This window comes from Monomorium pharaonis, chromosome 4 (assembly GCF_013373865.1).
Source record: "Monomorium pharaonis isolate MP-MQ-018 chromosome 4, ASM1337386v2, whole genome shotgun sequence".
Taxonomy (NCBI): Eukaryota; Metazoa; Arthropoda; class Insecta; order Hymenoptera; family Formicidae; genus Monomorium; species Monomorium pharaonis.
In genome coordinates, this window is record NC_050470.1 from 13,390,041 (window position 1) to 13,413,409 (window position 23,369).

Here is a 23,369-nt window from a genome sequence, read left to right on the forward strand (position 1 = left end):
ATGGAGAGGGGGTAAAAGCCAGCTTTGCTTCGCTCGCATGAAATTGCACCTTAAGGCTTACTACACCTATTGTAGATCCGGCCTAAACGTAGTCATGTATGAATTAGAAAGCACATTCAAAATTGTGATACGAAAGTACGAAACGACGATGTTTATTTTTTCGCCGGTATGAGCTGTGGCTGTTATAACGCGAGTTCGTAAGGTTATGATTATGATGATAGACGCTTGTTGGAATTGCCGCAACTTCACCGGAATGACTATAAATAAGGTTTTATACTTTGGTTTGTCTTTGATGTTAGCGAGTCTCTATGTGGCTGCAAACGATGGTGTCGCTAATGCCATCAAATGTCAATTCGACAAGCCGATGCGTAAACAGGTACCAGCAGAAGCTTTAAATGGCATGTGTCTGCAAGATATCGTGACGTACCTGTCGAAGACGCTACGAACCACTGTCGATGAAGAACTCTGCGTTTCCTCATTCCAAGGGATAATCAATAATATTGAATTTGTAAATGTCTTCAGTAATTTGGATGCAAAATTGAGTGCCTTAATTGATAATTTTAATAATAAGCTAATGTCGCATATTGACGTCTTCAAACAAATTTACAAAATTATACACCACATACTGGCACGTAATTCATTGCCTACTATTTATTCTAGTCAAATAATTGACACGGGGATAAATAGAGTTTCAGATATATGCACGGATATCATGAAAGGTATCTTGTTAAATCAATAATTATAGTATTTTTGTGCTTTATCTAAATAATGTAATATATATTAAATTTGGTTACAGAACTTGCAACTCAGTTTAGAGGTCAAGAGTGGAAAAAGATACACATACTGCCAATAAATGACCCAGATACAATTTGTGGACCACCTACATTGGCTCACAATGTTGGACCTCTTTTATTATCTCAGTACTGTCCCCAAAAAAATGTCATCTTGCTCTTGGAGCATGGATTATTTTTGTCTGAATCAGAACTAGCTTTGGTTCAAATAACAGCCAAAACCATTATAGATATGCTGTCTGAAATGGACAATGTTACTGTTGTAGGCCTTGCTAGTGCTGTTCCTCTGCTTTGTAAAGATAATTTGTTAAAGGCAACAGATATTAATAAGTTTCAATTAATCCGTTATATCGACAGTTTAAGTAGAACAGGTAATTAAAAATAAATTAAATTTCTTGCTCTATCAAGTTACCTTTAGTCCATTTATTATATTTAAAGGATTATCATATATGTTGAACATGGTCTTTGTGAATTTTTTTATAGAAAATAAATTATATTTATTTAATAGTAAAGATAATACTTTTCTATATTTGAATTGAATTAAGAGATTATATAAAACGATATCGCTATTTAAATTATATTTTCAAAAATATGTGATTATTTTTGAGGACAGCTCAACTTCCAATATTCCAGCATCAATTTACAATTTTACATACTTTTCCTGGATACTAAAAACTAGCTTGTGTAGGACTTTCTTATGATGCTTGATTTTCACAGCTAAAAGAATGAGCAAAAATTTATGAAAACTTTCTAAGCAGACTGACCAGTTTATTTTCTTCAAACATAATATTTGGAAAAATGGATATATTAATCACTAAATCTATATTTCAACTGTATAAAATTTTTGTTACTTTGCTTTTTGATGAATTCTGCATATAGTACAGTCGGACCTCTTGTCCTATGGCCTTTCATGCTTCGTAACTTTTTATCCTAAGAAAAGCCTCTCACGCTACAACCGTGAAGGGAGAATCATTCCCACTTCTCAAAAGTTTGTAAGAACATAATACGTTAGCATAAGGAAATCAATCCCAATCAAGTATTCTACTTTTGGAAAACAGAATGGGAAAAACAAATTACCCTTCTTTTTATCATAGGATTAGAGGTTTTCCAGACTGGAAATGTCATAGGATGAGAGGTCCAATTGTACTATATTAATCTTTTGCATACATACTGGGTGGTTACCACTCATAAAAATTTACCTACTAAAACCTCAGCACTCTACCTTTAAAGTACTGTAATAAATGAAAAAAAACTCAAAAAATGCAAAAACTAATTTTTTTTAATTACAAAATATAATAATTTTTATAAAATAAAATTTCTTAAATTTTAATACCAAAAGTATGTAAATAATTTTTATAAACATTAAAGTTAATCCATGGATTTTTTCAGAATTTTAGCATAAATATTTTAAGGGGACTTATCGGTCTCACAAAAATTTTGTATAAATTTTTTTTTAAGAAGACAAAGAGTAATCTTTTTGAAACTTTTTAACTGTATTGTTATATTACTTAATTACAAGAAAACTTTTTTCAATTGATTTATGCAATTTATCACATAAATATGTTTTATCAAAAAAAATGCTGAAAATCGCTGGCGGAAAGAATTTTAGTCGAATGGATCGTCGGAAAAAAAAAGAAATTATTAATCTGTGAGAAAAAGGCTTTAGTAGATTAGAATGGGAAATTTTGACCAAAAAACCACAAAATGGCGGAAGTTTTTCCAAAAAATCTCATTTTTGCAAGAAAGTGTTAAAAACTCAAGAAATTGTTAACCAATTGTTGTAATTTTAGTCTATACTGGAGCCACGAGGTAGTATACTACGCATATTAAAAAATTAAAACAATCGGTCGAGTAGATTTTTTTATTTTTCCGCCGTGCGAAAAAATGCAGTTTCGAGAAAATCGCGTTTAAAGTTTTAAAATACAAATTTTTTGTAAAAAAATTACGTTTAATCAGCTATACCTGATGCATACAAAATTCCTTCCTCCTCCATGTATTCTTCCTCCTGCTTAAAATCAATTTTTTGAAAATTCGAGACTGATAAGTCCCCTTAAAAGATATATCTGTTTGAAAATTGCCATGAATGGCCATCACCCAATGTGTATGCGAAGGTTAAAAAAATAAGTGTATGCGAAGAGTTAGACAGAGAAGGGGAGAGAGAGGATGGTGAAGGGGGAGGAGGAGGGAGAGAGAGAGAGAGAGAGAGAGAGAGAGAGAGATCATATATTATTTGTCAAATGAAATTGAAGTTTAAAGTTTAGAAAATGTTTTTCTTAGTGTACATACTTCATTTATAACTTGAAAGTTTTACAAAAAATTAAAGTACCAAAAATTAAAAGTACTAGTGTAATAGTAAATACTAGTAAAAATTAAAAATATGTGTCGAAACGCACATTGTCTTATGGATTCTATAAAATGTAGACATTCAATAATCTCAGAGAAAAAAAAGTGAAGATTATTAATATATAAATGCTCGGTTATTGTGAGAATTAGGATTATAAAAAACTATTTTTTAAATAATTTTAAAGTTGTAAAAAAAGCATTAACAAAATCACCACAAAAATTGAATAGTATTTTGCATTAAAAATATAAAGTAAAAAGAATTAATATATTTTAATTCTGTGTGTGCAAGTTCAACAATAACCAAACATCTATAGATTAATAATCTTACTTACTTTTTCATTTTAGATTACTATGATTTTTACAAGAGCAATAGATAATATATCGTCTTATATCGCCATTAATAATTTGTACTATTTTTGCAAAAATGTTAATTATACATAAAATATGTATTATTATATAGAGAAATTAACAAATTATCCGAAGTTTTTGAACAAAATTCTAATAATAAATAAAATAAAATAAAATGAATAAAAATAGCTAGTTTTCTAGCTTTAGAAAAATAGCTATTTTTCTAGCTTTAGAAATGATAATGCTCTTTATCCACAAGTAATTGCCTCTCGATCATTCTGCCACTTTTTATTTTTTATTTACCTTCAATGTGTGCTATTTCATTTTCTCTTTTACTCACTCACTTATTCATTCGCTTACTCTATTACTCTTTTGCTTCCTCTTTCGTTCTCTCACTCACTATATGCTCAATATTTTATACTCTTGATTTTCTTTTAGATTCAGACGAGGTGACAAGAATTGACTTTAGAATATTAACTCAAAATCTAAAAGGTGAAGTGCTTATTATACATTTAACTAATAAATTACAAATTACATTACATGTGCAAAAAATTTTTGAAATAATTTCTGGAAAATTCAAGACTTATCTCAAAACTATTATTGCTACAGGTGAGCCAATTTTATTTTTTTACTTTAAATATGTGGAAAATGTTTTTATATCATAATTTATTTTCAGACAAGCAACCATCTACTGTTATTAAAAAAAACAATGACAGCATTGTCATTTTTTCAATGCAAAATGTTCTTGGATATGAAATAGGAAAATTATTTTCTTGTTTGCAATGCCCTGCTCATTATAAAAAAGATTTTTATGTATCAGAGCCATATATTGAGCCATATAGTAAGACAATGACGATATCTATCGGACAAGTCACAAAGACTGCATTACTATTTTTAGATATAAAACTGCGTGATTTTCTTGATAATATAACATATTTTAATGTTGGTCCAAACATATATGCTATATTTTTCGATACTAAAGGAGTGGTTTGGATGCATAAAAATTTTCCCAGGATTGAGACAATAGTTGAGCAACCGCTCAAGGTACATTTGCAAGACATTGAAAACATAGATAGTCAAACAGTATTGAAAATGATAAATGAAATGGAAGGAATCATAGATGTAAAAACAAAGTTAGGCGAACGGGTAAGATAATATCCATAATCATGTTGAAGATATTAAAATCTAAATATAGAAACATTGTAGAAATTGAAAAAATGATTTTTTGGGGTATTTTCGAAAAGAAAATTGCATAAATAAAATTTGATTTTTACGAAAGTATATGTTGTAATGTGTATGTGGAAAAAATAAGGCTAATATCTTTGTTTTTATGTTTTCTAGAGCTAACGCAATGAGATCTTTAAAAAAGATTGATTGACATGGAAAACTGGTTAATCTAAAATTAAAAAACCAAAATAACTCTTAAAATATAGATCACCCTTCAGTTTTATCACTCGTAGTTTTTTAAATTTAAAATTAGATTTTTTAAGCACCAAAAATAGATCAAGAAAGTAGGTCAAAATGTGATATTTTTTTAAGTTTAATAATTTTTTAAACTGTCGAAATTTAAAGTTACCTATGATGAAACTGAAGAGAATGCTCATTATTTTAAGAATTATCTTAATTTTTTATTTTAGATCAATCGTTTTGTCGGAATTGTCACCCAATCTTTTTTTTTTTCCCCCTCCTATTTGCATTAAGGGAGCATATACGTTTGGTGCCACAAAAAAGAAAACATTTTTCATAAATTTTTTCAGAGCCAAGAAACAAACTATAAAAATGAGATTTTTTTGCATAATAAAGTACACCTTTTGTAGTTCTCATACAACTTTTATTACAATGATTTTGTTGAAAAATCCACCGTCGTGTAGTCAGCCGTGCATGATTCCGCAGAGATAATGATTTCTCCTCTATTTCAATCAAAATATAAAAATCAAACGGCATATTAAAGAAGAATTTGTCATTACATCTGATTTTCAAAAATCTTTTTTTTCCTCTTCAAACAACCTTAACTGTGAAAGATACAAAAATAACAGAATTGGGCTTAGTTTTTTCCATATACACATTATAACATGTACTTTCATATAAAACCAAATTTTATTTATGCATATATTTTTTTTAAGAAATGCCAAAAAACTTTTTTTAGTGTCTACAGTATTCCCATTCCCCTTAAAATGTAATAAAAGTAGTAAAGTACAGAATATTTTCCTTTAATGCAATACAGAAGCGGTATAGGTGGAAACATTTAATTTATAATGATTTGATAATATGCCTGGTATCGACGACTGAAGAAGAAATATTGCCTGTCGCGAGAACTGTGCCTCCACTGCCTACAGATATATTACATCACCGTCTTGATCTTATGCTTCAAACTGTCGTCGATAAAGACATACTTTGCATTTATAGAAACAAGATTGTAACTTTATGTAAGAAAATAAAATTTTTTATTCCAATTACTTTTGTTTACACAAAACTTGTAAATATTATAAAAAATTTATCTTTTTTTAGCAACAGGTGTAATTTATTTATCACCATGGTGCTTCCAATCCCCAATGGAACAACTAAAATTATTGGAAACAGGTTCAGCCGTGAATGTACAAAGCTATATGGCATACTTAAAAGATGTAACGGGTCTTTTAGCTAATCCTGGTTTACATCCATCTGTCAAATCGGATGTAGCAATGCTAGCGCAAATTTTAGACCATTTCAAAAAGCAGCACAGCAAGAGTTTGTTAAATAAGTTTGTAATAAGAAGGTAATTACAAGTAATTTATAAATTAAGCTCATGAACGAGTAAAAACATGATGTAGATTTAAAATAATTTATTTCTATTAATATTAAAAGAGATTTCGATTTAGTTTAATCCTTATCAGCACCGCACGCGCACGTGTGTGTGTGCGTGTGCGTAATATATGTGTGCGCTTGAGAAATTAAGGATATTTTGACTTTCTACAGTACCAGCTAAAAGTTGTAAAAACTGAAATTATAGAGTTCTTAGGTTTATTTTTTTTTTTTTTTCAAATCAAAAAATTTTGATCGTGAATATCTGAATTTTGACACTAAAACCAACTGCAAGGAGAAAAACGAAAAATTTGATTTATGGCTTAGGGTGTTTTTTATTGTTGATACACGATGCTTATTTTCAGTGTCAAAAGACATCACATGACTAAAAATAACGAATTAATGTCTTTATTTTTGCTCACGTGATTTTTTTGACATAAAATAAGCATCACGAAAAGACATTCTCATGCAGTAAAAATGCTCTTTGCTATAGTTTTAAATAAATAACTTTTAAACAAGTGAATCCAAATAAACTTCGCAAATTAATATAACCGATAAAAATTAAATCATATTTAAATTTTAACAAAAAATTACGTACAGGAATTTTTCACACATATATTCCATATTTAACCATGAATATATTATAATCCACAGCCAACACAAAAAATTATTTTTAAGAATTGAAAGTCCTAACAATATACGTTTTATTATAATCAAATTTCTTTGATATATCACATACAATATAAAATACATGAAAATAACTCTTTCTTGTAACTTTAATTCATATTTAGCATCCAAAAGTTGTAAGAAATAACTAGTTTTATTTTGACGTTAAAAAAATCATTTTTATTGGATTGTGTTATCAATGTTTTATAAAGAAATATTTATCTTTATATTTATGTTATTTTATTTTATTTTAGGTACATTGTCAGTACGATCAATGGTGTATTAGAAATATTTCCAGGGATGGTATTTGATTCCGGTTTTGATCCCAAAAGACGAATGTGGTATAGGAAAGCATTGGAACACTCTGATAAGATAATTTTAACTCCACCTTACTTAGACGCAGGTGGATCAGGTTACGTAATTACTCTAAGTCAAACTGTTAAATATTCTGTGAGGGCTTCTAAAGGAAACACAAATTATGCGATTGCTGTCCTGTCTATGGATGTCACAATGGGTTACATTACGAGATTGTTGCTAGAAATGTTTCCATTTTGTCGTGACGCAACTATAAAGTGTTTCTTGATGGATGACAAAGGCTATTTAGTATCACATCCGATGTTGTTGGAAGCGTCAAGCAAAATCGAACAACAGCATTTAACGCACAAGGAACTCTTAGTGGCTAATGACATATTAAATCATGGATTGTTTGTAAAAAAAAAATTATGTGCAAATCACTTAGATGGTACTATGCAAAGATACTATCAGTTTAACACGTCACTCGACGAAGTGCTTACTAATATAGCACATGGTGAGCACTGTGTTAAATATCAAGTAGCTGTAGTAACAGGTACCAATGTATTTCTTGGTGTTGTCAATATGACAACTCAATGTAATTTGCTTAGAGCTTTTTGTCCGTGTAGCACGGTAAGCTTACAATTTATTGTACTATTTATTTCAAGACACTTTTAAGATTGAACTACATAATACATGTATTACATCTGCTTGTATTATAGATGGATCATTCATGCTTGAATTGTAAAAGTATGGAACAAACTGGATGCGAGTGCCCCTGCGAATGTTCCTTATATACGTCTAGCTGTACGCAACAAAATATCAACAATTTAGATTCTTGCTTGCCTGTACATGAGCAAGGACCAAGTTTACAAACTCTGTGGATAGAGTCGATGAATTTAAAGTCGTGTCCATCTACCAATTGCAAATCGTATACAACAGAAAGAGATTGTTTGGGTGTCGCAGATTGTCAGTGGTGTCATGTCAATACCGACGGAGAGACTCCTTTGCAACAACCATTTTGCTCTGATATGTCCATATGTTTTAAAGGTATCTTTGGATCTTTGATACCTTATAGCGATGGTACTTACAGTAAGTTGGTTTTTCTCGATACTTGTTTAGTTTTTATAGAGAACATCTAGAAAAGTTAAAATTAAATCATCTTTATCTTATCTACAATACATTTATATGATTTTTATCTAAATAATGTTAAGTTATTTAAGTACAACACTAACCGTTAGATAACTAAATTATGCTTCTTCAGATTCACAATCGACGGACGAAATCACGGTACAAGAATGGCCATCAGTTGGACCGGTAGCTGGTGGAATTCTTGCGCTGTTTTTGATTCTGGGCATGATTCTGTTCTGCTACCGACTCCGATCAGTGCATTCGGGTCTAGAGCATCAGTGTTTGCATTTACATACCTCACCTGATACGTTGCGCATGACGCATATCGAGGGCGATCCGGAACCCGTAGAATCAGATCAGACTAAAAATAATTTGGATTGTCTCATGAGAGACAGTGTCGCGCCTATATCACCGTACAGAGTTTCAACCAATTATAGAAGACCACCTGGCGGGGACAGTGACCATGGGTACAGTACAATGACTCCTCATGATGATTCCGAACAACAGATATTTGCCTCTGAACCCTTGTTAGCTGTCGACAATAATATCGAATCGGATTTGATTAAACAATCTAACATTAGAGTGCCTTCGCCTACAACATATTTGGAGTCGCCACATTATGTTTTAGCACCTGTGACCGTCCATCGCGATATGGAAACAAATTATTGTTAATTAATAAAACTGAATTCACTGCCGTTTATTATTTAAAAAAATAAGATAAACGTAATTTCCTTGGGGGAGTTGGACATTGTTAAAAGAAATCATAATTTTTTCTTCACAAGTATAATCTCAAAATATGAGAGAATTAAATGATAAAACCATATTACCATTTACATATAATTATACTTTATTTTGCAATATATTTGTTATAAAAGATATTGTGTTATTTTACGATGAAAAGACTATATTATTTTTATTATCAAAAGATAAACAACTTTTATTATGCTTAAAAGTATATGTAACTTTAAGAACGGTATATCAATACTATAATCTTTCTTTCCACAAGTGCTAAGAATATTAGATAAAGTATTAAGTTTTCTAATTTACGATTCAAAAAAAAAGATTGAGCAAATTTTATGTATGAAATAATAGATTGTTATGCTAGGCGCAGAACTTAAAGTATCATTTTATACAACATAATACACAGTATAGAAGGGTTATACAAAATATTCCATTAATTGCTCATTTTCATTATTTTAAAAATTGATTTTATCATTATTTATCCCCTTCAAACTATACAACTTTAGATTGAAATTCTATGATAATGTGTCACAAATATTCAAAGTAAGCAATTAAAATGAGACAACCTGTATAGATGAAGCAATCTAGAAATGAAAATGTAAAAGTATACAATTTTAGTAGAATTGTACATGACAATTAATAAGACATTGATAGTATGTATATTATACTATACATTAAAAATTATATAAAGTGTAACATAATAATGGAGAAAAGAATTCAGTACTTTTATTTAAAATAATTAACATATTATGTTACACCTTGTATATAAATTAAGAGATAAACGTCTTTTTAATAAAGTCTTGTTTGGACAACTAAATTTTAGTATATTTTAAATACTGAAATCACGTTCCATCATTTCATTGATCCGAGTTAAAATTCTATTAATAATTAAAAACGTAAGACGCAAAGACAATTGATAAACTTATTTATTTTTTGAATTTTTTATGTATAAAGACTATCAGTGGTTTATATAAATGAGCAAGAAGTATTGAACGTTAAAATATCTTTAAAAAGGACATTTGAGAAAAGATTTACACAAAACTTGTATGGTTTAGGGACAAATAATGATAAAATTAATTAAATAAATTTTTTCAAGATTATAGAAGTTACTATTTTTTAAAATAAAATTTGATGATTTTTTTACATAATATTCATATAATATAATAAATATTATATAGTATTTTCCAATTATTTTATATATAAAAATAATTAGGTGGAATTATCGAAAAATAATTAACGAGACATTTTATACTTTATTAAATACGTTATAGATGTGCCCTTCATCCACTATTTTATTTTCCACTTTTTAAGAATAAATTGCAATAATAATGTTCTACATGAATTAGCATTTGCTAACTCCGCGATGACAGCTGCTCATAAAGTTAGTGCAGCAAGAGAACAAATTAGTGTTGTGGAAAAGAACTGATTGAAAAAGACTGACATTTCGATACGTTTGAACACTAATATCTTTTTTAAAAAGTGTATTCCGATATATTTGTATATAAATATTTCGTAAATTGATTTTTTTTAATACTTTTGCAGAGTAATTAAAGGGATTATATTATTCCAAAAAGAATTATATAATTCCAACGTCTTGTTTTCAAGATATTTTAGCAACCTGATATTTTTTGCTTCCTGACATATGTTATAGTTTCACGACTTATTCTTAAAAACGCTAATTTTTTTTTTATCTTACAGATCTATATAATGTACTTATATCATGATTTATATAAATAACAGTGCCAAAACTTTATAAATTGTGCAAAATAATTTTATAGAACTGTACATTTTATAAAATCTATAGTGCTATTTTTTTTATTTTCTATTGCATCTCTTTATTTCTTATATCAGTAGATTTAAGTATTTCTTTTTTTATATATGACATCCCGTAATTTTATACAAACTATTATCATTAATAATATTGACAAAATAAATGAGAAAATTCTGGAATAATGTGTCAACAAAAAAATATATAAATTCCAGTATTTTTATTGATATAAAATTATTAACAAAAAAGTACAAACATGCAAAATCAATATAAAATACAAATGTAATATTTAATTGTCTCTTTTAACATTCGCGTATTTTTATTTAGTATATTATTAAAAGTAAACTATGTAATCGTGATGAAAACGACAGTTACATTATTGTAATAGTTATAGCACAAGTTTTTTAAATGATGAAAGTATTATCTGAAGTTTTATGATTAATGTACTTTATTGATATATACATTTTACTTATACACATTTTACACAATACATATTTTTTAAAATTAACATGATAGTGGATTTTTTATTTCTACAATATTTAATTAAAAAGATAGGTAAAATATAGAAAATATTAGGATATAATTTGTACCAAATTTACACAATTAATCCATCAGCGAGTCGGACAACTCGGCAAGTCGGAAAGCAATTGAATCATTAATATTCTAATACACCTGCTGATATTGTCGATGGTATGCAATTTCTATTTTCAAGAAAATGTGCCCGCAACAATTGGCTGTAAATTGTTCAGACTTGATTTATATAATGGCGATCACAATTTATATGTGACATATATGTACATCATTTTAGTACTTATAAGGAAAGTTAACGTTCACTGATATATCGTTAAGAATGTAATGTAATGGCGAATTCGGTTGGATGCACTAGTACGCCCTCATTTAATGTTTCGCATTTTGTTGGCTTGTATTCAGAATGAGAAACACTAAACTGCACTAAACGAGGGCGCACTGGTGCAATCCAACCAAATTTGCCATAAAATAGTTTTATATTGATCTTTTTTATGATGTATTGCGTATTTTTTTTATGATGTATGATGTATGCAATATATACAAAATACTGGAATTTTATATATATTGCATCAGTATTTTATTATTATAAATAAAATACTAATGTTTTATTATTTAAATACTATAGTATTTTAAATACTAATATTTTATTATTATAAATAAAATATTAATAAAATTTATGCATTTTATTATTAAATAAAACATACATTATTACCTTGCTTTTTTTTCTGCGCGACATAACAAAACTATTGTGAAACGTATTTTGATTCTGACAGAAGGAGAGATATGTAGAGGATGTTCTTTGCAAAATGGATAATGAAATTTTATTTTATTACATTATTTTGCTTTATAAGTAGTTCAGTACAAGATACATTAAGATAATATAATAAGAATATTACAATGACTAAGGTATAAAGTCTGGATTTTTTCTTAAGATTACAAAACCTTCCATAATCGGCGTTAATGGTATATACTCTTCAGTGGCAAGTTCTGCTCTCTCACCATATGCCAATAATACTGGTGTGGTGTGTGTTTGAAAGCCCGTAATCGTCTTCGGTTTGCCTGCTTGGCCGACAACATCGACGGCAAGACCAACTCTAACTGGCACAGCCAATGCATTTAGATCTTCATCGAATGTCACCAGCATTCTAGGTTGCATTGCAGCAGCTAGCGTGTACAAAAGGTAATGCGAACGTCCGAGAATAACTGAAAGTATATTATAACATGTTAATAGTGAGCAATGATTTGACTTGTTATAGTTTCTTTCAGGACTGTGTCATAAAAGAGGGTATTTAAAAAGTGTCAATTTTTATCTCCTCGCGAAAAGTAAATAAACCTTAAAGAATTGTTTATATCCTCCATAAACAGAAAATAATAATTTGTTTTGGAAGTGATGGAAATATTTTTAGAATGTCTTAAATATGTTGAAAAATATCAATATACCATCTCTCCTTTAATACACGAATTTTCACGATAAAACTTGATATCTAAAGGCTTTTTCGGTGATTACGAGTCCGCTATCAGATTTTCAAAATTCAAAATTGCAGATCTAATATGGCAGACAAAAAATCAAGATATTTATTTTTGTGAAGATTGATATCTAGGGTTTTTTAGGATTACGAATCTGCTCAAAACCTCTAATCTAGAATTTAAAATAATAGATTGAAAAAATTATGTCTTTTTTTCTAAATATGTATATATATATATATATATATATATATCACTCCATGTAGCAAAGATTTAAATAAAAAAACATTTTATTCTAAAAGCCTTTAGATATCAAGTTTTATTGTGAAAATTCGTGTATCAAAGGAGAGATGGTATATTGACATTTTTCAACATATTTAAGACATTCTAAAAATATTTCCATCACTTCCAAAACAAATTATTATTTTCTGTTTATGGAGGATATAAACAACAATTCTAATAAATTTTGCATAAAAATAAATATGACTATAAACTGCTTTAGCACTGCCCAGAATACACTACGTGAAAGTATAGTCCACCTAGCTATAGTCCACTCTTCATTTGGCTGTATCGTCCCACTTCCACAGAAGGGAGGGTGCCATATTATAAGAAGAAGCATCTCTTTATGAAGATTAAGAACTGATACATATTTCGTAATAGACTTCTGTGACATTAAGTAAATCAAATCTCTAGCTATTAATCTTTACAAAAATAAATATCTTGATTTTTCTGTCTACCATATTGGATCCGCCATTTTTGAAACGTAATCAGCGATCCAAAAAAACCTTAGATACCAAGTTTTATCACAAAAATTCGTGCATCAAAGGAGAGATCCCAGATAGCACAAAATATTTATGAAATATTTATAAGGAAAAATATTTATGATAAATATTTTGTACATATTTTTATGTCCGAGTTTGTCAGGTATAAAAAAATTATGATAAACATTTATGAAAATATTTAAAATAAATATTTATACCATTATTATCAAAGAATATAAAAAATATTTCAAGTTCATATACCATAAATATTTTTCAGTACATTTTAAAAATATATTCTATATATTGTTAATAATAATTTTTGTATCATTTCTAAATGGTTTATGAAAATAATTACATAATCTTTAAAAAATATTTTTTGAAAATAAATTTGTAAAATATTTATAAATATTTATCATAATATTTTGTGCTATCTGGGATAGCATATTTGTGTAATGACATGTTTCAACATATTTAAGACATTCTAAAAATGTTCCTATCACTTCTGAGACAAATTATTAATATTTTCCGTTTATGGAGGATCCAAATAACAATTTTTTAAGATTTATTTACTTTTATTACCTCACGAGAGGGCAAAAATTGACACTTTTTAAGTGTCTTCTTCTTTGCCAGTTTTGTCGACCATTAATTTGTTTATTTCTTGGCTATAATTACTGGTGACATTAAGTTATCTCATCCTTTGCTAATAATTAAGCGAGGAATGTTTCGCATCTACTGCATAAAGAATTTATACTCACTGTTTTTCACATCCAAGAAACCGATTAGTGTTGATAGAAGACCAGCAAGAGCAACAGGGCTGAGCAGCTGTCTATCGCTGTGATAAGGCGATAGGGTGAGCGTGCCTTTACCTAGATGTGTCAAGCCTTGCGCGATGCGCACCATGAAGAGGTTATTAGGATCTTTCGCATGGAACTGAGCGAGTTGTCTCAACATAGCGGCTAATCGCGCGTTATTCGTGCCAGCGCCAACTAAACCCATGGCAAATATCGCATTGTGCGCTACTTCAGGATCGCTGTCGTGCGAGAACTTGGACAGCGTATCCAAGATATTAAGTTTCGGATTCGACACTGAGATAAGACCAAGTGCGAGTGGTACCGAGCGGCGAATCACAGGCTCGCAATAACGCAGTAGGTGCCCAAAGGTTCTGTAGGCCATCTCGGCGCCGATTTCCTCTCCCATAGCGATCAGGGCAATGCCAAGGACAGCGATAGCTTGCCTGGAGCTGAGATCTTTTTCCTTGTCCTCCTTCTTCTCTTCCTTTTTGTCTTTGTCTTTACGCTCACTTTTCTCCTCCTTCTCGTTACTTGATTCGTAGTGTTCCGAGCAAATATGCAGCAAGTGCTGGATCTTGAGGACATTTCCCGTACCGGCGTATGCGCACACCTCCACCAGCGTCGTCGACATCGATCTGAATGGCTCGTGTACAATCTCTAGAGCCGCTATAATCGCTTCCGCCGCTTCTTGTTTACCCAGGAAACACAATCCTAAACCAAGCGCTAAGAATCGCGCATACGTATCCTTGAGATCGGATTCCGATTTATCCATCAGCGTGTGCATAATCGCCGTGGTGACATAAGCGTTGCAAGAACCAGCGGCGACCATTCCCAATGCCAAACCAGTCATACCCAATACTTCCCAGCTTGACTTGGTATCGCTGAGGACAGGTGTAAGCAAACCTAGCACGCCTTCTCTGTTCGAACCGGCATACGCAATACCGAGGCCAACGATGGCGCCGATACGCATAGTGTTGCTGTTGTGTAATACGTAATCGGAAAGCAGAGCCAGAGCGGGATCGCATTCGTTTCTTACGCCACAATTGACGATTCCGCAAGCTAATAAGGCGCCGGACTTGATATAATCCTCTGACGAATACAGATATTTATCGATCGGCGTCAAACCACCATCGACGTCCCACAATAGGATCAGACCTAGTGATGCAGTCGCACTTAACATACCGTGCTCTTTGTTTTTATACAGCCACTTGTTACCATCCTCAATTAGTAACTTGTCGTGGCCAAACGCAGCGTTTACGAAACCATTGACAAAACTTGCCGCAAGATTCTGCCGCGCTGAATCAACCTGGCCGCCACCAAACGGTGGTCGTGAATTTTCCAGATGAGATTTGTAGACATCCTCGGGTGTTTTTGGCTCCATTATGTCCAATTCACGTGCCAAGTTCAGGAAGTGATTGTTTAAATGAGAGTTGGACATTATCTCGAAAAGATCATCATCCTCTATCGTAGCTTCATGTAATTCCAAGAAAATTTGCTGGCGACCCAACATGAAAGCCAGTTGCTTTTGTATAGAACTAAAAAAGATAATTAAAGATTTCTGCTTGGAAAATCGTCATATAAGATTTATACTCATTTTTACAAATGTCTTAATATTTGTATTTTAGTCCTCCAACTGTATCTATGGGTCTGACAAGGGAACCTCGTGAACTCGAAAATTCGAATTTTAATAAAACTTGGCATAAATATAGAGGGGGTGAATTCATGAATTTAGAAATTTTTAGTTGGTGCCCAAAAACGGTTTGAAGGGGGGGGTGAGTGAAACCACCCTTCAAAGTTGAGACGATTTTTGCGGTTTTTCGATATATCTCGTAAATTAAACAAAATATAAAAAAATGTTTCATACAAAAGTTTTACAGTATAAATACCTTTATTTAACTATGCTATTTATTTAAATTTTTTTTTTTTTCGAAAAATGAATAGCATAGTTAAATGGAGGTATTTATGCTGTAAAACTTTTGTATGAAACATTTTTTAATATTTTGTTTAGTTTACAAGATATATCGAAAAACCGCAAAAATGTCTCAACTTTGAAGGGTGGTTTTATCCCTTCAAACCGTTTTTGGGCACCAACTAAAAATTTCTAAATTCATGTATTCACCCCCTCTACATTTATGTCAAGTTTCATTAAAATCAGAATTTACGGGTTCGCGAGGTTCCCTTGTGAGACATCCAAGCCAAAATATTTGTTCATAACATTAAAATGAGCTATTATGTTTGTTTCCTATATTTAAAAAAGTAAATAGACGAAAATTTGCAAAGTTATTGTCAAAAACATCAGTCTATCTCTGAATGTCGAACAGACAAAATCTTATGGATGCACGAGATTCATATTTACAGGAAACGCAGGCTTTTTTCTCTAAGTAGTAAGAATCATTTATGTAAAATGATTAACATATTTGAACTTTATATTATTGTTTATTGTTAAAATGATTGCCCAGATAGCACAAAATATTATCATAAATATTTATAAATATTTTACAAATTTATTTTTTTTTAATATTTTTTAAAGATTATATAATTATTTTTCATAAACCATTTAGAAATGATACAAAAATTATTATCAACAATATATAGAATATATTTTTAAAATGTACTGAAAAATATTTATGTATATGAACTTGAAATATTTTTTATATTCTTTGATAATAATGATATACCATAAACATTTATTTATTTTTAATATTTTCATAAACGTTTATTATAATTTTTTTTATACCTGACAAACTCGGACATAAAAATATGTACAAAATATTTATCATAAATATTTTTCCTTATAAGTATTTTATAAATATTTTGTGCTATCTGGGTGTTTAACGTCATTTGCAATAAAAGTGTGTTGAAAAATATATGTAAAAACATAATTATATCAAACTTCGTAAAGTATGAGGCAGTAAAATGTTATTATACAAATTAATCGATTGAAAAGAGCGTTAACTCGGAAGCTGGTTGAAAAAGACGTTAAATAGAAAATTAGTTGAAAATGGTGTTAACTCGCACGCTCAAATTTTTCGCTTCAGTTTAAGTTGGCAGCACTGCCGAAATGATTTTATTGCTCTATCTATATGTGCATATTGATTTTTTATTTCAATATGTTTATGTTTTAAGGGGATGCTAAACTGCTCGTCAAACTTGATCGAGGTCGATAATGTAGAGTCATTTGGGCACGTTATTAACGAAATTTTGTATGTATTTCTTTTATAGATTTAGAAATCCTTTTCCAGAATTAATTGTGGGGAATTTTTAATTCTGTAAATGCAATAAAAAGTTGTACATTGGAACAAATTGTACAATTCTGACGATAAAACAGATAGGATCCTCTTAAACACCGAAAACTTTTTTTTCTAAGATTCCTAGGCTCATTCTAAAAGCACACTATTGTTCTTTGCTGAAATGCCAAGTGCGCCCCATGCTTATTTTATACGTACAAAGTCTAAAACTTTTATACGCAGCCAATGTTTTCACGAGTCGACTACAGAAGTCGATAACAAAACTATAATTTTCTAACTTTCTTTCGTTTTTTGTATAAAATTGATCGCAGCGCACCGCGTTATTATCTGTATTTTAATTTTGGAGAAGGATTTTCAATTCCATGCAATCAATAAAAAGATTTCGGTGTCCAAAAATTAATGATAAAACAGAGCAGTTTAGTATCCCCTTAAGAGGCTACATACACCTAGAAATTTTGAAAAAATACATTTTTCATTTTTTTGCATATTTGTAAAGTATAAGGTCATAAAAATATCTCCTGCAAGTTTCAAAATGATTCCTTGAAAATTGTCGGAGATACAGCGAGAAATGTCCAAGCGCGTTCGACGATGCTGGGGCGCGATGGGCGCGCCCTAATCCTTCGCAGCAGGTAACTCACGCAAGAATATTACGCCGGCAAGCTAGGATCGAAGCCTTTGATGCCGCTACATCTAGGGGGGGAGGGGTTCACTGTATGACTCTGGAGTGGATGACTCCATGTAAGTTTGACAAAAATTATCTACGTTTTAACCGAATATCAAACTTTAAACGCGTTTTTCTCGACACTATGTTTTCAAAACGCGTACCAAAAATATCTCAGAAATGGCTGGACCGATTTACTTGAAGTTGGAGGGCTTAATCTACACAAAAAAAAGACAGTCTTTATCGTAGCGGTTTTTTTTAAAACCCTTACTTTTTTTTACAGTTAAGAAAACGACCAATTTTATCCTAAAAAATCGCTTTTTTCTTTAAACGGCCGTCATTTTGCCAAAAATCGATATTTTAAAAATCGGTTGCTGTAAAGACTAGATAATTTCATGCAGTTTAAGAAAATTCTAGGCTGGTCTGTTTCAGATAAGTCCTGTACGCAAGCTGCAATTGGTACCGCGCACCTTTTTTCAACAAGGTCTTGCGATGAGAACAATGTCTCCGCCATTTTTAAATACTTTTAGTTCAAATTTATTCTGAAACATGTTTTAAGAATGTATTTTAAAGTAAAAAAAACTAAGATTAATTACATACATTACGTTTCGAAAAAAAGTCGAGAAAAAGGCCTATTTTTTACGCCTCTTCATGTATGTAGCCCCTTATTAAGGTTGTGTTTCAAAATTGCTGTCAGTACTGAAAATTTATAGTTTCTGTTACGTACACTATAGATTTTCAGTACTGACAGCAATTTTGAAACACAGCCTAAATCAACACCAAAATTATTTTAGCAGTGCTGCCAACTTAAAATAAAGCAAAAAATTTTAGCGCGCAAGTTAACGCCTTTTTCAACTGGCTTCTCAGTTAACGCTTTTTCCAACCCGCTTCCGAGTTAACGCCCTTTTCAATCGGTTTCCAAGCCCTTTCATTCGGAAATGTTAATCATTTATGTAAAACATTACTTATAACTAGTAATGTATTATCGCTTCTTTCTTTAGTTATTGTTAAAAATAGAATTTTATACGGTAGAGAATTAAAATATAAACAAACTTTTATTAATTTTTTAATGTATTTTTCATAATAAAATTTTGTTAAATGTTAAATATTAAGTCTGTATTTCATTTTATTTTTTATTTTTTATTTTATATTTTCATTCTAATTTATCAATTCTTTCTCTTAAAAATTATCCTTTTTGATCCTTAATAATTCAACTTTTTGTAGATGTCAATTAGCAATTTTTTTTTCTTAAAGTAAAAAACTTTAGACTTTTGCAAAAAAGTTACATATATTAAAGAAAACAATCTTATTCCTTACTTTTATTCAAAATGCATTAAAAATAAAATATTCAATGCAATTTTGTACAAAATGACTATGACAACATTAGCTAGGTTGTACTTTCAAAAACGCTTATGCTCCAATTTAATTAAAAGATAAATAATTTGTCGAAAATTTGTCATCACAAAGTTGTTAAAAACATCATTTAAAAAATAGATTTCTTTTAGAGAAAAAAATCCAAACAAAATTACCTTTAAAAAGATTTAAAAAGGCGCCAAGTGTGTGCGTACGTGCGTGCGTCACCGGATCACCCAAAAATAGATGCAAAACAAAGAGCATAGAACTCGAATCAATCGTTTGTCCTCTGACCATAATGTAAGATATAACTAAGCGTATTTTTAGCTTTTACGGCGCCATATTAAAATTTTTAAAAGGCCACATTTCTTTTAAAAGTATATGAGTAAATAATACTAGCCCTTATATGTTCCTTTTTTGTTGCATTTTTGAGTAGGCTGATTTGGTTGATGAGGAATATTTCACACACGCACATGCACACACACATTAATATATCTCTATATTAGATATATAACTCTATATTATATATATATATATATATATACAGGGTGAGTTTTAATGGCTGTCCCAACTTTTTACCATAAGAGATGAAATTACCAACTGCAATCTTAGTACACACATGTACGACATATGCATATGCAAATGGCGTACATATGTGTACTAAGATGCAATCGATAATTCCATCTCTAATGGTAAAAAGTTGGGACAGCCATTAAAACTCATCCTGTATATATATATATATAACTAAAAAATTACATAATTTCTATTTACTTTAAGTTAGAGAATCAATTTAGAAATTTTATTTTAAAAAACTAAGTTATTAAATTTTTTAATTAAAAGTTCAAGAGATATTATATTTACAGATCTCGACAGTTTGTGAAGATTGATTCGATGAGTGGCAAATCGTTGAGTTGCATTGCCAGTCTGATAGCTTGCGGATACTGCCCAAATTTTCGATACAACTTGCAGGCGACATGAAGAAGAGTGCTGTTCTCTGGGTCAGCTACATACGATACGCAGCTTGTAAGATAAAGGCATACTCGCTGATATGCGCTTTCATCAACATACTGCTCCAGCAAGTCCAATCTCTCTATCTCCATCAGGAGATCGCATGCCTCAGTTTCTGCGTTGTGTGCCATATTGTAAGGTACAATCTCATGTACCAGAGCAATCAACTTCTTATTTGTAGCTTCGACGTTGTCGCCCGTTACCTCGTCCCATTCTCCTGCCAGTTCACCTGACAAGTGTCTGACATATTCATGTCCCCATTCACCAATCGCCAGTGCAGAGCCTATGAGTCTATATTTCAAGCATTCTCTACCCTCACCCATAGTCATTGCTAAAACTGAAATGATGTCCGAACATAATTCCTTACATTTGACATTGGTCATCTTGTCATGTATGTTCTTCATGGTATCATAGTGAGGTCGCATAAATTTCAGTGGCTTTGGAACACTCGTCATTGATGTTGTTGATGCGCGAATATGTGAACGTAAAGATTCTAAGGCAGGATAATGTAGTTTGGTATTGGTATCTTGTAGACGTTCGACAAGTAAAGTTAATTCCTCCTGCAAAAGCTTATCTTCTTCTGACTAAAAGACAAAATTATATTTTTATATATTACACACACACACACACACACACATATTTTTTTCTTAAATATATATTATAAATGTATATTAATATTTTGATGAGCATTCTTTATTTAGTTTCTTAAAATAAAAAATCGTTATTGAAAAAAAAACGAAAAAAATTAGTAACACTATTTAACGATTGCAAAACTGGCTTAAAAATAATTTAGTAAAATTCAATATAAATTACAGAAGAGCATTAAATCAAAAATTATATATATATGTGTGTGTGTGTAATACTGACTAAGAAATTACAAATTACAATTAAAAAACAACGGAATTGTCTCTGTACTGTGCAAATATCAATATTTGATGCTGGTTAATTTCTTACCAATTCATTTTTATCATCTTCTTTCCCATTCTTCACTTCTTTGACCGGTTTTACATCTGGTTTGACACTCTCCGGCATTTTACTTATTTATTTTCTAAATAATTCTAGCAACACTCAACTTTAACCCACAATTTCAGATTTGAGGTTAAATTAGGGCTGAAGAATCAGTTTTGCGAGTCACCCACAGTCGGCTTGTTCTTTTTCGCTGCGCTGGTGCAATATTAGGTTAGAATAAAGGTGGAAGCAAAGAGGATCAGGAGCCATAAGGCCTGGTCTACAATGGATGTCGCAAGTCGTATTGTAAGAAATTTAACCAATCATGTTCGTTTTTCTTCCCTCTTTCTTCTCTAAGATCAACCATGATTGACTAGATTTCTTACGACACGACTTACAACATCCATTGTAGACCAGGCCTAAAGGGCCATCTACAATGGAGTGTTTTAGTCGTAACAGCGCTAAAGACCCTCACACATGAATTGACATAACCATAACGTAAGGTTTTGACGCATCGGATTGAGCGACCATAAAGGGCCATCTACAATGGAGAGTTGTAGGCCGTAGCAGTAGTCGTAGACAATATTTTCATTACGTACTGTTTTACTGATTACGGCCTACAACAGACATTGAGCCAATTCAGTGGGTGCTTACGATGAGCGTTCAGGTGTTCGGGGTTAGTTTTTAGTCACCTCTTTATGATAGCCGGCTTGTATATTATTGCTACGTCGTTTATATTATTGGGTGTTTACGATAATGGCTATCCGAGTAATTTTCTCTAGGACCGAAATATATGATAAGCACAACCATCTACTATCATCATGATTCGTGACAACTCAATGCTGTCCGGTATAGCCAAATCATCACGAGCAAGTTGCGAGTTGCGAGTTCCGTGAGTTTGTAGCAGGTAACCTAAAAAGTACGACATAATAATTTGATTATTACAATTAAAAATAATCTGTTTTTAATGTATGGTAAGATTATTAACTTCATTAAAATAGTAATTATATAACACAATCATGTATTTTTAAAGTATTGTCTAAAGTAATATTAAAGAGATTATTTTATTTACAAATATTTTATTTATTAATTTGTCTATCAAGTTTCTATTATAACGTATATCTAACGCATATCTAACGTATATCTGTTTACAGTATATCTTAATTTACTATGCACTTGTATTACAAATTAAAAAAATTTATTGTAAACATTATTATTAGTTTCACATTAGTGAAATATTCATGCATAATATTTATACATAAAGATATATGATTTTTTAAAATAATGATAACACCATGCAATTTATCATTAACAGTTGTTACAAGAAAGAAAAATATTTATACTTAAATTTTTATTTTACTTGTAATCTAAAAAATATTATTAATAATGATTTATTTAGTAATTTTACATAATTTATCTCATTTGTTTCAAAGTGTTAACACCATCCGTTTAATAAAAGATGACTTTTCTAATATATATGTTAGTTAATAATAAATGATAACATTTATTGAGAATCAATGTTTAATTAAAATATTATATTAGGTTTTGAAATAATACCGTTATGATAGAAACTTGATAGATAAAATAAATATTTGTAAATAAAATAATCTCTTTAATATTACTTTAGACAATACTTTAAAAATACATGATTGTGTTATATAATTACTATTTTAATGAAGTTAATAATCTTACCATACATTGAAAACAGATTATTTTTAATTGTAATAATCAAATTATTTATGTCGTA

The 23,369-nt window shown here is 30.4% G+C and overlaps 2 protein-coding genes across 3 annotated transcripts; one reads left to right on the top strand and one right to left on the bottom strand.

The window, feature by feature from the left end:
- The first annotated feature begins 61 nt into the window (after window positions 1-61).
- On the top strand, window positions 62-10,842 carry LOC105833819 (VWFA and cache domain-containing protein 1). 2 transcript variants are annotated; one of them, XM_012675836.3, is made up of 9 exons: window positions 62-719; window positions 797-1,162; window positions 3,921-4,091; window positions 4,159-4,628; window positions 5,707-5,908; window positions 5,991-6,237; window positions 7,184-7,853; window positions 7,943-8,312; window positions 8,485-10,842. In XM_012675836.3, the coding sequence occupies exons 1-9, from the start codon at window positions 206-208 to the stop codon at window positions 9,021-9,023; spliced, it is 3,549 nt and encodes a 1,182-aa protein (XP_012531290.1). In that variant the 5' UTR covers window positions 62-205; the 3' UTR covers window positions 9,024-10,842. The 2 variants fall into 2 exon arrangements, with proteins under 2 accessions (XP_012531290.1, XP_012531291.1); XM_012675837.3 differs by having other exon boundaries at window positions 5,997-6,237.
- Window positions 10,843-12,056: 1,214 nt separating this feature from the next.
- On the bottom strand, window positions 12,057-21,879 carry LOC105833818 (26S proteasome non-ATPase regulatory subunit 2). The gene is made up of 4 exons (XM_036286349.1): window positions 21,629-21,879; window positions 20,528-21,258; window positions 14,369-15,939; window positions 12,057-12,591 (listed from the first exon to the last, which is right to left on the bottom strand). The coding sequence occupies exons 1-4, from the start codon at window positions 21,704-21,706 to the stop codon at window positions 12,290-12,292; spliced, it is 2,682 nt and encodes an 893-aa protein (XP_036142242.1). The 5' UTR covers window positions 21,707-21,879; the 3' UTR covers window positions 12,057-12,289.
- Between the last annotated feature and the right edge of the window lie 1,490 nt (window positions 21,880-23,369).